Source organism: Limulus polyphemus, unplaced genomic scaffold (assembly GCF_000517525.1).
Source record: "Limulus polyphemus unplaced genomic scaffold, Limulus_polyphemus-2.1.2 Scaffold122, whole genome shotgun sequence".
NCBI lineage: Eukaryota > Metazoa > Arthropoda > Merostomata > Xiphosura > Limulidae > Limulus > Limulus polyphemus.
Window position 1 is genome coordinate 879060 of NW_013665732.1, and position 14220 is coordinate 893279.

The 14220-nt window shown below is 33.1% G+C and overlaps 1 protein-coding gene across 1 annotated transcript in view; it reads left to right on the plus strand.

Moving 5' to 3' along the window:
- Positions 1–14220, plus strand: part of LOC111089480 (roundabout homolog 2-like) — a 110482-nt gene that overhangs the window by 67663 nt on the left and 28599 nt on the right. The window contains exons 6-9 of the mRNA XM_022402085.1: positions 5763–6059; positions 6342–6632; positions 7986–8273; positions 9086–9385. Of these exons, the coding sequence (XP_022257793.1) occupies positions 5763–6059; positions 6342–6632; positions 7986–8273; positions 9086–9385 (1176 nt within the window). The remainder of the gene's footprint in view (positions 1–5762; positions 6060–6341; positions 6633–7985; positions 8274–9085; positions 9386–14220) is intronic.

A 14220-nucleotide genomic window follows, 5' to 3' on the forward strand; every position in this document is an offset into this window, starting at 1 on the left:
TCCTTTCTAACGTACATTCTTGACATAATAACTCTTTAAAATTCATAAATGTCAGTAAAAAAGTTATACTGTATTGTAATTAAAATTTTGATTCCTTTAGAACATTATAAGAATCACTTCCAAATAAGACTTTAGCAAATTATTTTAGTACTGACTTTTAGGTGAGTTTTTGTTTTATTTAGTAATATTTTGACATAAGTTTCTCAATACATTTCTTAAAACAGACTCTAGTTCCAGAAGCTTAGGTTATAATATTTTATAGTCTAGTATGAACTTACATATATATTCGTACAATTGCAATTGTGCTGTCAATTCTTTCTGGAACTTTTCAAATTTCAATTGATTTCTGAATATATTTTAACACATTTGTTCCTTATATACAGTTCCTTATCTACATACAATATGAGCTCAGAATAAACACTAAAGAATATTTAAATATATACTATTTGATTTTTGGTCGTATTTCACATAAGATTTGTGATATATTTTAAATATGATGATGCGAATGCATCGTTTACAGTAACAGATACGAATGTTGTAACAAACACATGAAATTGAAATACTGAGTCATTTGCTGACTTCAGATTTTTTAGAATTCTCAGAAGTTCTCGGAACGTAAAGAAATACTACTGATCTCTCGGTATTATATATGAATACAAAAACATTTTACGTCAATTACGATATTATGTTTTCTATTTTATCCTTTTCGTTTCGTTAACAAAATATTAAAACTAATAAAAGAAAAATATTACGAGGAATACTTCTCACACCTACTTCCTCGAAGATAAAAATTGCTAAAAATTGCCACAGAAAGTGGGCTCATTCATTTAAAGAATAAAATTAAAATGAAGATACAACCCGAGCTTATTCATTTATAGAATATACAATCAAAATTAGATCCTCAGACTTACCGCTGAACCATCAGGATGTTGAAATATAAACTAGACTAGAAGGAAGGCAACTAATCATCACCACCCACCGCCAACTCTTGGGCTACTGTGGGATTGACCGTCACATTATAACACCCCACAGCTGAAAGAGCGAGCATGTTTGGTATAAGAGAGATTCGAAACCGCGACTCTCAGAGTGCGAGTCGAGCGTCTTAACCACCTGGCCATGCCGGGCTAACATTTTCGAAAGAGTAGCATATAATATTCTGAGAATTCAAATTTCATGTTTTAGATGTTTATTTACAGAATAAGTAAACAGAAGTAAAAGTTGATTTAGCTGAGATAAAAACAAAATGTTTCATGGAAATTCACGTAAATACTAGACACATTGGGTGCAGAACAAAAAATCACTCTTTTTAAATGACAAATTAATTGGTGTCAGTAGTCTTTTAATCACAGGTTGATGTTTGATTTGTGGTGATATGTCCAAGAATGATTTTAACGAGTCTTCTTCCAAGAACAATCACAAACCTTGAAGCTTTATCGTCGAATCTTCCAGCTTAAATAGTCTTATAAAAACGTATATCTTTCTCGGTCTCTGCGGGTTGTTTCTTATCTTTACTTTCAAAGGTGGTGAATTGGGTTTGTTTAAACGACACTAGTTTTATGACGGAAAACATTTTATGGATTTCATGCGTGTGAAAAAAGTACAAATTTAATCAGTATTAAAAGATTAAGTTCACTAGCGGCTCCAGTTTACTACACTTACGCAGGAGTTATTCAAAATGTTTGCCCATTAACGAAAACGACTAGAACTTTGTTTCTTAACATATATATTTTTTTTAAATTAGCGTCAATATTCAGAACATTCAAGTGATTTCAATCCAAAAAACCTGTGTTATATTTGGCTCATCCTGGTGATGAAAATAAAACATCTCAAAATAACTTTATCGGTTTTAAAATGGCATTTATAATTCGATGGATTTTTTGTGTGTATGGACTAAAAAAAATAAAATTTCAGAGACCGAAACTTCACTTTTTGTGGTCTTTTGATTTTGCAATATTGGAAAATTCGAAGGATGTCACTAGAAAATGTTTGCCTTACATTTCCACATTTCCATTTAAACATAGATGAGAATCAAAGGTGAAGTTATTCATCACAATATTTATTTCAATAAACATTTATGAATGAAACACGTTACCTTTATCATAATATGGTTTGCTTGTTTTTTCATTGCAACATGCGTGTAGATTCATAATTACGAATCAAAATTATTTCTTACTCCGTGGATTTCTTCAAAAGATATGTTTGTGATAATTTTATAGTTTTTAAGAAGCTTTCCCATGTTAAGTTACTTTTGGATTACCTCAACCAACAATGTGAATTTATTAAATTCACAGAAGACGAGCAAGAGAATTCAGAATTTATCGTTTTAGACATCAATATTAGAAACAAAGGTAAATGTTATTCTAAACATTTTGAACAGTAATCTCGATTACGAAAAGGAATATAAGAGGCGTCAACATACCGTCTATACAGAATATGCCTAAAGTTGGAAGTGTAGGCGTCGAGCCATTTTTGTTCGTGTTAGGAGAAGCTAACGTTGAACTCAACGGGGAGCCCATCACAACGCCACCTATTTGTTCAAAGAGGGTGCTGTTAGATATGAAATGCGAATTCCTGGTTGTAAGGTTCAACATGGTCTTAATTTGAGATTCAGAAAAGCCATTTAAAGAAATGTTTAACCTGATAGCTCAGATATATCAATATCAATGGTATCGTTTAGCGGTGTATTTGAAAGAAGTAAATAATATCAAAGCTAATCATCAATTAATTTTCAAACGGGGTATCTGACTTGGTTCACGTCCAAAATGAAAAAAAACAACAACAATTAGGGGTAGTATATTCATAAGTGCTGATTGGCTGTAGTATAGGTACAAGGAATTTGGCAAATTTGTAACTATGTGTGCCTATAATGGAAAGAATGTGTCGGAGGGGAGCTGTACCTCCTTTGTGAGTTTTAGAAAGAACCAATAAAATACCAGGACGAGAGCCTGTCGGATACAACCAAGCAACAACATTATCAGATATAATGTTTTTGTTTTACAAGTTCTGTCGGATATCTTTGAATTTGTTCCTCAGGTTGAATGGTAAGATATAGTGGCCATTTTTTATGATTCTAAGTTTTCTATAGTCGCCTGCATTTTACTCAAATAGTAATTTTTATTAAGAATAATAATTATATTGTCTTTATCGGGGCGTGTAACGTGGGCATTTTTATTTAGCGACAGTTTTTTAGGCTGAGATTTTATCAGAGCTAAGGTTAGGATGTATCTTAACCTATGTATATCCTATCCTATGTATATTAAAATTATAAAATTCAGGAAGCGCAAGTTTATTTTTTGCTTAGTTTTGTAGTGACATAACCAAGTAACCAATGAAAATCTGCCATAGCTAAAGGTCTTAATTTCTCTCTTCCTTTACGTAAACTGAATTTTCCTAATTTTCTTTACTCTTTGGAATTGCTGTACAGAAACCTGAAATATTTTCCTATTTACAATAAAGAAAATCTTGATCAATCCCGTGAATGATTCACTACAACAGAATAGAAAACCTTTCTACATTCTATGATTTTTATACCAAGCGCCATCCTAACCAAAGTCCTGATGAAACCTCAGCCTTTAGGGAACTGTCAATAAATAAAAATATTCATGTTAAACGCCCCGAGAAGGATAATGCTATCGTTATTCTATTAAAAAATGACTACATGACTATAGGTGAAATCCTTGTTTCTAAACAAATGTGTGATTTTAAGCACACGTGAAAAAGACCGGTCACAGAGACTTCCGTTGCTTCTTTATACAATATGGCAGCATACGCTTAACTTCGACAACATCAATAACTACATCTAAACAACATGATCACTTAGATAGATGTCAGGAAAAGATAATGGGGTTTAAAAGCCCATCTTCAAGGTTATCTGGCCAGTATATCATTTGTGGGCGCAAAAGATTTGTCCAGGTGGCCTAAGATATATTATGGTGACATTTACATGAAGCCTTTATACCATACTATATACTAAACATTTATTAATCATTACCGAATATCGAAAGTAGTGTGAATAAGTATTATTGATAATCATAACACATTATTGTGTTGCTTGAACATGCTGGTTTATAGTTATAATTAATTTCCACAAAAAATCTTAGTTCTTGATACGGATATAGTAAAATAATGGATTTGTGAGTACCTTGTGTTTAATATAAAATCATGCCGTGTCTTCTCACACTCAAGTCCAGTGTCTAATATCGTTCATCTAGTATACGTTCACACTAGCCGTGAAAGACAAAGGTCAAAGTAGGAACGTATTTACAAGTTTGTGTTCCTTTACACCATAAAAATTAGTCTATTTCCGCCAGACGTTTTTAATACAAACTACTTACAACCTCGACTTTTCATAACTTAAGTCTTAAGACAGATGTATCAAGATGTACATTCTCCTTATTCTCTATCAAAGTGTTAATCTTACTTTAAAATATGAACATTTAAGGTTATTCACTCCCACGACGACTAACTTCACGTTTTATAACTTCTCTCCGACTGAATTCCTTTTTCACTTGACTGTGCTTTTACTCAGCTCCCGATATTTATATGTTTATCACTGAGGCCTCTAGAATTTTCTATACCCTCGACACCAATGAATTGAAAACACAAGGTACGATTCTTACCGAGTTACGTAACCAAACTTGTCATAACTATCGCCTTCAATATAATTGCTTTTAACTCACTTGTTATGAATAACTCAACAATCAGTAAATATTAACTCACAAAATAAATGAATTAATGCTAAGCAGTCTTGTATATCCAACAGACACACACCAATAGACTAAAAAAAAGCATTATCCATACGTTACCGTGAGAATTGTTTTCAAATCACAACTATAAATTCAGAGGTTAGGAAAGAATTATTGCTCTAAAACTGTCGTCGATGCTCCTCAGTTAGAATCTTTGAAACATGCATTATTAAAGAACTCGCAAAAACAGCAACATAAACTGTCTAACTGGGTACTCAGGCGTGTGAAACGCCAGTAGAGAATCAACACTTTAAGATAATAGAGATAGTTTGAATTAGGAACTCTTCGGATCAGCGAGTCTTTATATATTAAACTACTTCAACCACGCCTGGGTATAAATCTGAAATGGTAGACTTTATATATTTACATGCTCTCAAACGAGTCCCCGGTGGATCAGCAGTAAGTTTACAGCCTTACATTGCTACACTTCGAAATTCTATTCCTTATGGTGAACAGATTGCCCATTGTGTAGTTTTGCACTAATAAAACAACAAGAACAATTCGAACGACGCAACCTTTTGGGAATAACCGCATAGAAACATAATATTTTGCAAAGATACATACGTACATCATCTAGGAAAATTTCACTTAATTTAACGTTTTCAACTTATCTCTTCATTTCTGTTAACTACATTTCAATTATAGTTCTTGATATAAGCATACACCAATTGCTGATGAAACTGTATTCATTTTACACTGCTGGCCCCCTGGTAGTCTTGTATTACTTAGAATTATGACCCTGTAGTAAAACCTATTACTTATAAAGCTTCACGGCGAATTACAGAACGGTATTAAATTAAATTAAAAGATTAACATAATATTCATTAAAAGATGAAAGTTTTAATTACTCTAGTCAGACTTGCTCCAAACCAAACTGAACACTTCATAAAAAAGATGGAAACGTTTATTTCGGATGAAACAGAAACAAAGTATTGTATAACTTTGGACAGTTGGTTAAATTATCATAAAAATTATTTTCGATATGTAAAACAAAAGATTTATTTTTATTTTGCCCAGTGAAGCCGTTGGAGGTCCTTATCATTTCCACCCATCCTCATGTTTCCGCGAATCGAAAATTTGAGATCGAATGCCAGACAACGGGGTCTCGTCCCTCTTCACACATAACTTGGTGGTTGGGGAACCGAAAGATGGAGTCTAGCATGGAGACAATCAGTGAAGGTGGAAATCGAACAGTCAGCAAACTGGTATACTCGCCCTCTAGTGAAGATAACGAGAGTTACCTGTCCTGTAGATCAGAGAACCCTTTGTTACCAGGAGGGGAATTAGAAGATGGAATTACCCTGAATGTATTCTGTAAGAATCAACATTCTGTTTGTTTTTTAATTGTTACAAAATCCTTTTATTAGTAGTTGTTAAAAATAAATATGAAAAATCATTTAGAAGAAAAGATAGTGTCATTCGTACATTAAAAGTCAAACATCTTATCTATCTAGCAAAACACATTTATAAAATATTTTGGAAAAGAAAGTTTCTGCTTAATAAGAGTAATCATTGTTGGGTATAAACATTTTATGTTTTAGATCATTGTTATTTCTTTATTTCATTTGCTTCATCGTTAAATTGTCTTCATAACAGATTCACCCAAAGTCTTGGTGACATTAAGGCGTGGCCAGGTGGCGCAAGAGATTCAGACCGGAGATGACGTTTATCTTTATTGTCAGTGTGATTCAAATCCGGAAGTGATAAGAGTTGAATGGCAATTTGAAAATGACTCTCTAACAACTAATTCCAAAAACGGAATTTTCGTTCGCAATCAATCCTTAGTCCTGAAAAATGTGAGTAGAGATCATAGCGGCACCTATCGGTGTTTTGCTGAAAACAATGAAGGGCGAGGGAACAGCGAGGGTATAGAGCTATACATAAAATGTGAGTTTAAAGATCGTTAGTTATTACTACATTTGATAATTTTACTTGTTATTTTAAACTCTTTGTGTCAGCGCTTTGGTAAACCTGTTCTAAATTGACATAAGAAACGTATATCTAATAGACCTACCTCAGCCCTGGTGGGTAATTTCAGGATAAGCTTATTTCTATTTATCTTTAACGTAAGTTATTTGCAATCACTTCAGGCAAAAGTTTTCAGTTCTAGGCTCAAAAGTTATACTTCTTCATAACTGAATTTCCCAGCGACATTATAAATCACATTATATTTACACTAGAATATCATTGGGTTTTTTTAAACACATACATTTTTCTAAATAATCTATGTATCAAGTTAAATATGGGTCCATGATTTTGTTGCTTACAAGGTCCCTAATAATATATGCGCCGTAAATACAAATGTTAACAATAATACAGTAAGTATCGTACTTATTACTGCTGGGGATGTATCATAAATAGAAGGTAATGTGATTCCATCTTATATTTTTAAAGCAGTCTCTTACAGTACATCTTGTAACAGGCAATAATATAAAGTTACTCGCTATGATGCAATAATGGACTCCATGAGTAGTGCGCGGTAACTTTGTAATTTGATGGTTGATTCTGTATTCATCTGAAGGAAGGGCAAAACAACCACACCATCCTGTGATGCTGATAGATGTTTTAAGAAGTGGAAGCCGAGAGCAGACAGAATTATAACCACACGCAGTTATTTTAACTAGCTAAACTACTGCATTTTCAACGCAGAATTACTTAGTCTTTACTTGTTTGCGGTATGTTAAGATACAATTTTATTGCTTGGTTGCTTAAAGCATCTGCTCGGTAGACAATAACGTTGTTTCGGATTTCACCCCATCCCAGTTTTCACTTGTATAAAAAAATTACAAGTCTTCTCCAGTTGTCGTACAATAAACCATAACTATTGTCGAATGCTGAAAGTTATCTATAAAACTCAGCGGTGTTAATGCTACTAACTTATGAGTTATTAAATTTATAAAGCTCGGAATATTTAAATTGTATTAAATAATTTTCTTAAGTAATCGTCAAGCCAAAAAAAAAAAAAGAAATATATGCTATTCAGTATTTAATCTATAATATTTTCACCTTGACCCATTGATCAAATAGTGACACTTACTATTGTTGTCCATAATAAGCTCGAATCAGTTATAATATTTAATATATATATATATATATATATACGCTTGAACTAATCATTATAAGAAATTTGGATATCTTAAAAAAGAATAAAACAAAACATTGTCATTAATTTTATAGATCTTACATCAATTCAGTAAAACGCAATTTTCTGACTTCTAATAAAACTATCTGTTACTCCAGACGCCCCTGTATGTAAAAAGGGTCAGAAAATTGCTTATGCGGTCACAGTAGATGAACTAGTTGAAGTGTCGTGTCAGGTTGAGTCTGACCCTGATGACGTCATTTTTACCTGGGTGGTCAATAACACTATAGGCAGTCGGGAACTCCTGACTTTCACTACCACTGGTCTGCAGAGTGTGGCCCGTCATATTCCACGAGAAACGAATGATTTTGGGTATTTAGCCTGCAAGGCTCAGAATGTGGTTGGTGAACAAACTGAACCTTGCATCTTCACCTTGATACCAGTTGGTAAGTACATTAATGCCTGGTTTCACATTACTATTGGAACAAAATGTTTCTTAGAATATTTTGGCGGGTGTTAGTTTGTTTAGAGACTGTGAATAAATTGTTTTTGATTAAGTCTGGTGGAAGGGCTGTTATCTAAGAACTAAAAGAAGCATTCTTCTACCAGCATGTCAGCAGAAAATTAACTATGGTCACAAAATAAAATGATGAGTTAACTACATGCTAGGTGAAAAATTGATAGAAATGGTTTTATCCTTTGCATAATTTTCATCAGTTACGTTGTACTTCGCATTCTCTTTCGTCGTTGAAAAACTCTAGAATATAATAAAATTTACGAGGTGATATCCAGTCCATTAGTGGAGGTTTAAAAACATTACTCATTAAGGATGATACCAAATATTATCCTCAGAAGTGACCAGTTGGAAAGGGATGTAATTCAATAACATGATTCAGAATTTGGAAGTTATATTTATGCTAAAAGAACATGGATATTTCACAAAATATAAACGTGTTCTCTTTTACCAGGGAATTAGAAAAAAATATCCAGCTTCTGAACAATAGTTGACCCATTAAGTAACAACAGGCAAAGTAAAAGACAAATAAATACAAGTTTGGGTAGATCGATTAATAAATATATGAAAGAGTGAGTGAAAGAAACAGGTTAAACAGAAGAACATTTCTCCTACCCAAGCACTCGTTCATGTATCCTTTTACCCACTTATTCAAAATATTTCATCAATTTTGTAAAGTTAAGGGTTAATTATGTAAAAATGTTTTTACAGAGTGTATTAAAGATATTTTTATTACTTTTGCAGGTCCTCCAAGCCCTCCATATAACTGTAGCGCTTCGAATTCAACTAACTTGACTTTACTTGTGAGATGTATTTCTGGCGATGACGGGGGGTTACAACAAAACTTTCACCTCGAGGTTTACCTGTTACCTAGAAACCAGATCATAGCTAATCTTTCAAAATCCAATAATCCAGTCTTTCTGCTTTCCACTCTACCTTCAGAAGTTCAGCTCTTCCTCTTAGTATACTCTTCTAATGCTAAAGGCCGTAGTGGTATGATAACACTGACAACACGAACTCTAGCACCCCTAGCGACGAACTCAAGTAAGTAAAAAATACAGTTACACTAATTTACACCAAACTATTTTAAAAGGAATTAGATGTAGCGTTTCGATTACAAATTTGAACAACAATTATTGTTTCACTCAAAAACTTTTTTAAATGTGGTAAAACATTACTTTTTAAAGTATTGCTTACGTTAACTATAAAAGTCATGCACCTGACAGTTTAACGCTTATGCTGCTAATCCAGTAGTTTTATATAAAAAAAAGGATCGAGGATCATAGCTTAACATTTAAAAAAATAAACTTTCGCAAAACAGTAATTGCAGACACACTCACACATAAAACGCAGGATAGCAAATAGAAACCTCTCATTTCAGTTGGATTCGGCATAGCTTGGTGGTTTGTGTGGTGGCCTGGTAATCCAATGGTCCAAGGTTCGAGACTGTTGCCGTAAAATTTCATTCTGCACATCGGGGTTGTGGGTGTGTTATAAGATTGATGGTTAAGTCCAACTATTCAAGTACAGTAGCACAGGAATTTACTGTGGATGCTTCCCTGTGGTCTGTTAATTCAAAGCTAGAGATGTGTAGCGCAGATAGCCGTTATAAAGCTTTTCACAAATATTCCAAACAAATCCAACCAAACTAGTCTTCCCAGTTCCTTTTTTTGTTCTAGCTCTTCAGGCTTAATAACAATCCCAAATATTCGCTGTCGTATCCTTAGCAAACTTGAAATTTACGGACGTTTTGTGGATAAAAACAGTAGTCTCAAATACTTTACACATTTTTTATTGTTATACAAACTCTTTTTTTTTGGCAAATAAGTTACCATTGACAACCAAGTTTATTTTTAGTTGTTTGTAGTTTTGTTTAACTTACACTTCTGAAATTAGTACAGTTGCACAATTTAAACTCGTCCACTGTGCAGATAGCAGTAAAAAAAAACCGTGTTTAACTATTATATAAAATCTGTTCAGCAACACATAGTGTATATAGCAAGTATAAACGTTTAATACAATATCTAGAGAGAGAGAAAAAAGTTCACTGTGTTTGTCTTACTCCGTGTAAAATATCTATGTGAATATCAAGAGTTATATTTATAAATCAACCTTCTTGAATATAACTTAGCTTTAGTATTAACATTACCTGAGCTAATTAACCATAACTGTCTATAATTTTAATGATAATTGTAAATAATTTTCTGTTTTTTTTATTTGAAATACATCTCGAGTTGCGTTTCTTCACTCTGCATACTTGTTTAACAGTCATAGCCTAAGAAAATAGGTCCGACATGGCCAGGTAATGAGAGCGCTCGACTCGTAATCTGAGGGTCGCGGGTCCAAATCACCGTCCCACCAAACATGCTGGCCCTTTCAGCTGTGGGATCGTTATAATGTTACGATCAATCCCACTATTCATTGGTAAAAGAATAGCCCAAGAGTTGGCGGTGGGTGGTGATGAATAGCTGACTTCCCTTTAGTCTTACACTGCTAAATTAGGGACGGCTAGCGCAGATGGCGCTCATGTAGCTTTGCGCGAAATTCAGAACAAACAAAACTTAGTCATCTGCATAAGAATTATGAATGTTTTAACTTTCTTTTTATCAGGTTTTGAAAAAACCAAAAACTCTTGGCCTAGTTGTTATAGTAGATTGTAAGTTATATCAATATTGAATTATCACATTTAAAAAAAAATTATAATATTTTCTGTTTAATCGCACTCGGAAATGTAACGAATATTCGCAATGGTCTGTTTTCCGGTTTTCGTTCTCCTGAAGATTATTACTAAAATCACAGCCATTAAAACGAATGCTCCCACAATTCCGAGGAGGGTTCCAAGAAGTGGTCTTAGTCGAAGAATATTGTGACTACCTGAAGGTAATACATTTTTTAAAAGTTATTGGAAATTTGAAAATTTAACTAGTCGAAACTTGTGTCTAAAGTGAAAGATTTTTTCTTTTTTTTTAAAGGTAAGGAAAATATAATGTGGTTGCTCTTATGAAAACTGGTAAAGCTGTAAGTGGCTCGTCTCGTCAACTAATGGCTTATAAGATGGTACATAAACAAAACAAAGATGAAAATGATTTAGAAAAAGGTTTCAGGCTGTGATTTGCTTTTTTATTATTATGGAAATAACAGGAGTTTATAAATATGTAAACATGAATATGTCAGTTGTTTCCAACATTGGGAGAATAATTATCTTGTGATTTCTGTATACTTGACATGAAACTAAGTACATTATAGTTAACATATTAAGTACGCTGAAATAATAAATTTAAATATCTAAACAAACTAACGATTTTTGACAATACCTATATAATAAAATTCCTTGTCTTGTCTTTTGGTGTTTGTGTTTTCTTAGCGCAAAGCTGCACAATGAGCTATCTGTGCTGTGTCCATTGCGAGGACTTAGTCATTAATTTTATAGTTATAAGCACTCAAATGTAAGAAATTACGCACTTACAACTATTCATTCATTCCTTCCCAATCAAGGACGAGTAAACAATATCGGGAAGGCTGATTAGGGGCTCAGTGGTAAGTTTAACGGCTTATAACGCTAAAAATCGGGTTTCGATCCAAGTGGTGAGCAAGGCACATATAGCCCATTATGTAGCTTTGTGTTTAACAACATACAAATACACCGAGGATTCTATCCTCAGCAAAAATAGTGAATAAATAGTAATCATATTCTGCATTATGTATTAACAATTGTTAAATAATTTGTAATGAAGAAAGACTCGAGACGGGATAGTATAGAACTAGAACTGATCTCCGTGGCGTACGCAGCACAGAAAATCCATTGTGTTGCTTAAAACTAATAATGAAAGAATGTAGAATACACATAAATAAAGACAAAACTGATATTTATAAAGCTATTCTGTAGCAGTTACTATATTATTCATCAATTGATAAATACATTTTAACACAATTTACAATAATTATTTGTTCAAAAACACTTACCAACATTTTATTAAATTACCTGAAAATTTTCTACAAAAAATGTGACGATACTAAACTTGTTTATATGAATTGTAACACAAGCGACGCCCCCCCCCCAGCGGTATGTCTGAGGGTTTATAACGCTGAAACTCTGGTTTCGATACCCGCGATCGGAAGAGCACAGATATAGCCCATCGTGTAGCTTTATATTTAACGGCAAGCCTTTCTAATCGAATAAAAAATGTACATTTTGTGTTTATTTACTACTTAAATAATGAAGACTCTATACTAATTTGTAGTTAGCTTGTCGGGTTGCATATCGAAGGGTCCAGGGTTTGAGACGTAATGATACAATAAAATTCAATGAAATTATCAGTATTAATCATAAAAACTGATACAACCAAAATAAATAAAAATGTAGAACCGAAAACTATTTGAGATGAAAACACTAGAAGGAAGACATAATAGAGAAGAAAAGTGAAGCTTACAACAGAAGAAAAGGCAACAAATCACAGCGCCATCTAGCGATACGGTGAGAAGGAAATCGCCAAGATAGAGTAGTTGCGAACTTTTTATCTGACTGCGGCTTAAACAAACACAAAGAACACCAACATAATAGCCAACAAGTGAAAAATATTTCACTAAAGCAACGCTCAGGACTAAAGGATACATTTTTCAGTTTGAACTCTATTTACATCACATTCTGAAACGTACATGGACCAAAGTGAGAGGTAAAAGTGGGTATGAAAGAAGACAATGAAGACCTTCAAGTTAATTACATTACACAATTACTTTCTCTTCAATGAACGCTACTTTTATTAACGAAATAAAAAAACAGCCTTGAGGTGAAACGAAGTGAATTCCTCTTGAATTCAGATAATCTAATTAAGTGCTGATTTAGGATTTCGTTACCGTTCCTCTGAATTCCAAAGCACTTTCTTACTTCTTTTATATTATGGAGAGTTTTCAAAACACCAATGTTATAGAGTTCTCTAAGAAATACATAATTTCATAGACAGTTGTCTGTGAAATGTATACAGCGTTATAGATAAGGTTAGAAACTCTGTATAACATACAGAATTGCTTAAAACTAAGTAAATTAAGATATGCAGGATTTTATTATATGCAAACCCTAATAATTGTTTATGTGAATTAAAAGTGAACAGAGTTCTAAAATAAAATATCTCTTAAAGATAAAAAAGTTAAAATTGGAGAATGCAACAATGGCGCTAGGCTGTTCTTGTTCGTGGTGACCATACTCAATATTGAAGTGAAATGCCATGAACTGTAAAGATGTAATTCCACTACTAAATTTTCATTTATGAACGTAAGCTGAAAGACCAGTACCGTGAAAGCAAACTTTCTAACAAATATTGTTGTAAGTGAAAAAATGTGAAAGTAAAAAGAGACTCTAGAACTGGGCCTTAAACCTAGAACCTTTGAGCTACTTAAAAGTACATATCGTTCACCCATAAGATTTTTTAACTATGAGTATGAAAATTCATGCTACTTTGTATTGTTGTAGTTAGACAATCAGTGGATTGATTTACCACCAGCCACTCACACATTATTTAATTAATATCACAAATTAATGAAGGCAAACTTTCTAACAAACATTAGTTTAAGTGAAAAAGCCGATAATGAAAAAAATAAATAAAACACACACACTCTCGGACTAGATCTTGAAACCAAGGCCTTTGGTTAAGATGACCAGTGATCTACTACCTCGGCTATGCAAGAGTACGAACCATTTTTCTCTCCTTTCGCCCAAAAGAGTTTTTAACTATGAATACGAACTTCATACTACTTTGTGTTGTTGTGATCAGACAATCAACGTGTTGATTTACCATCAGTCACTCAGATCATAAGAGTCTAACTAGACTACCATGTATATATATATATATTCATTTATTTATCATAATTTAATTTATATTATG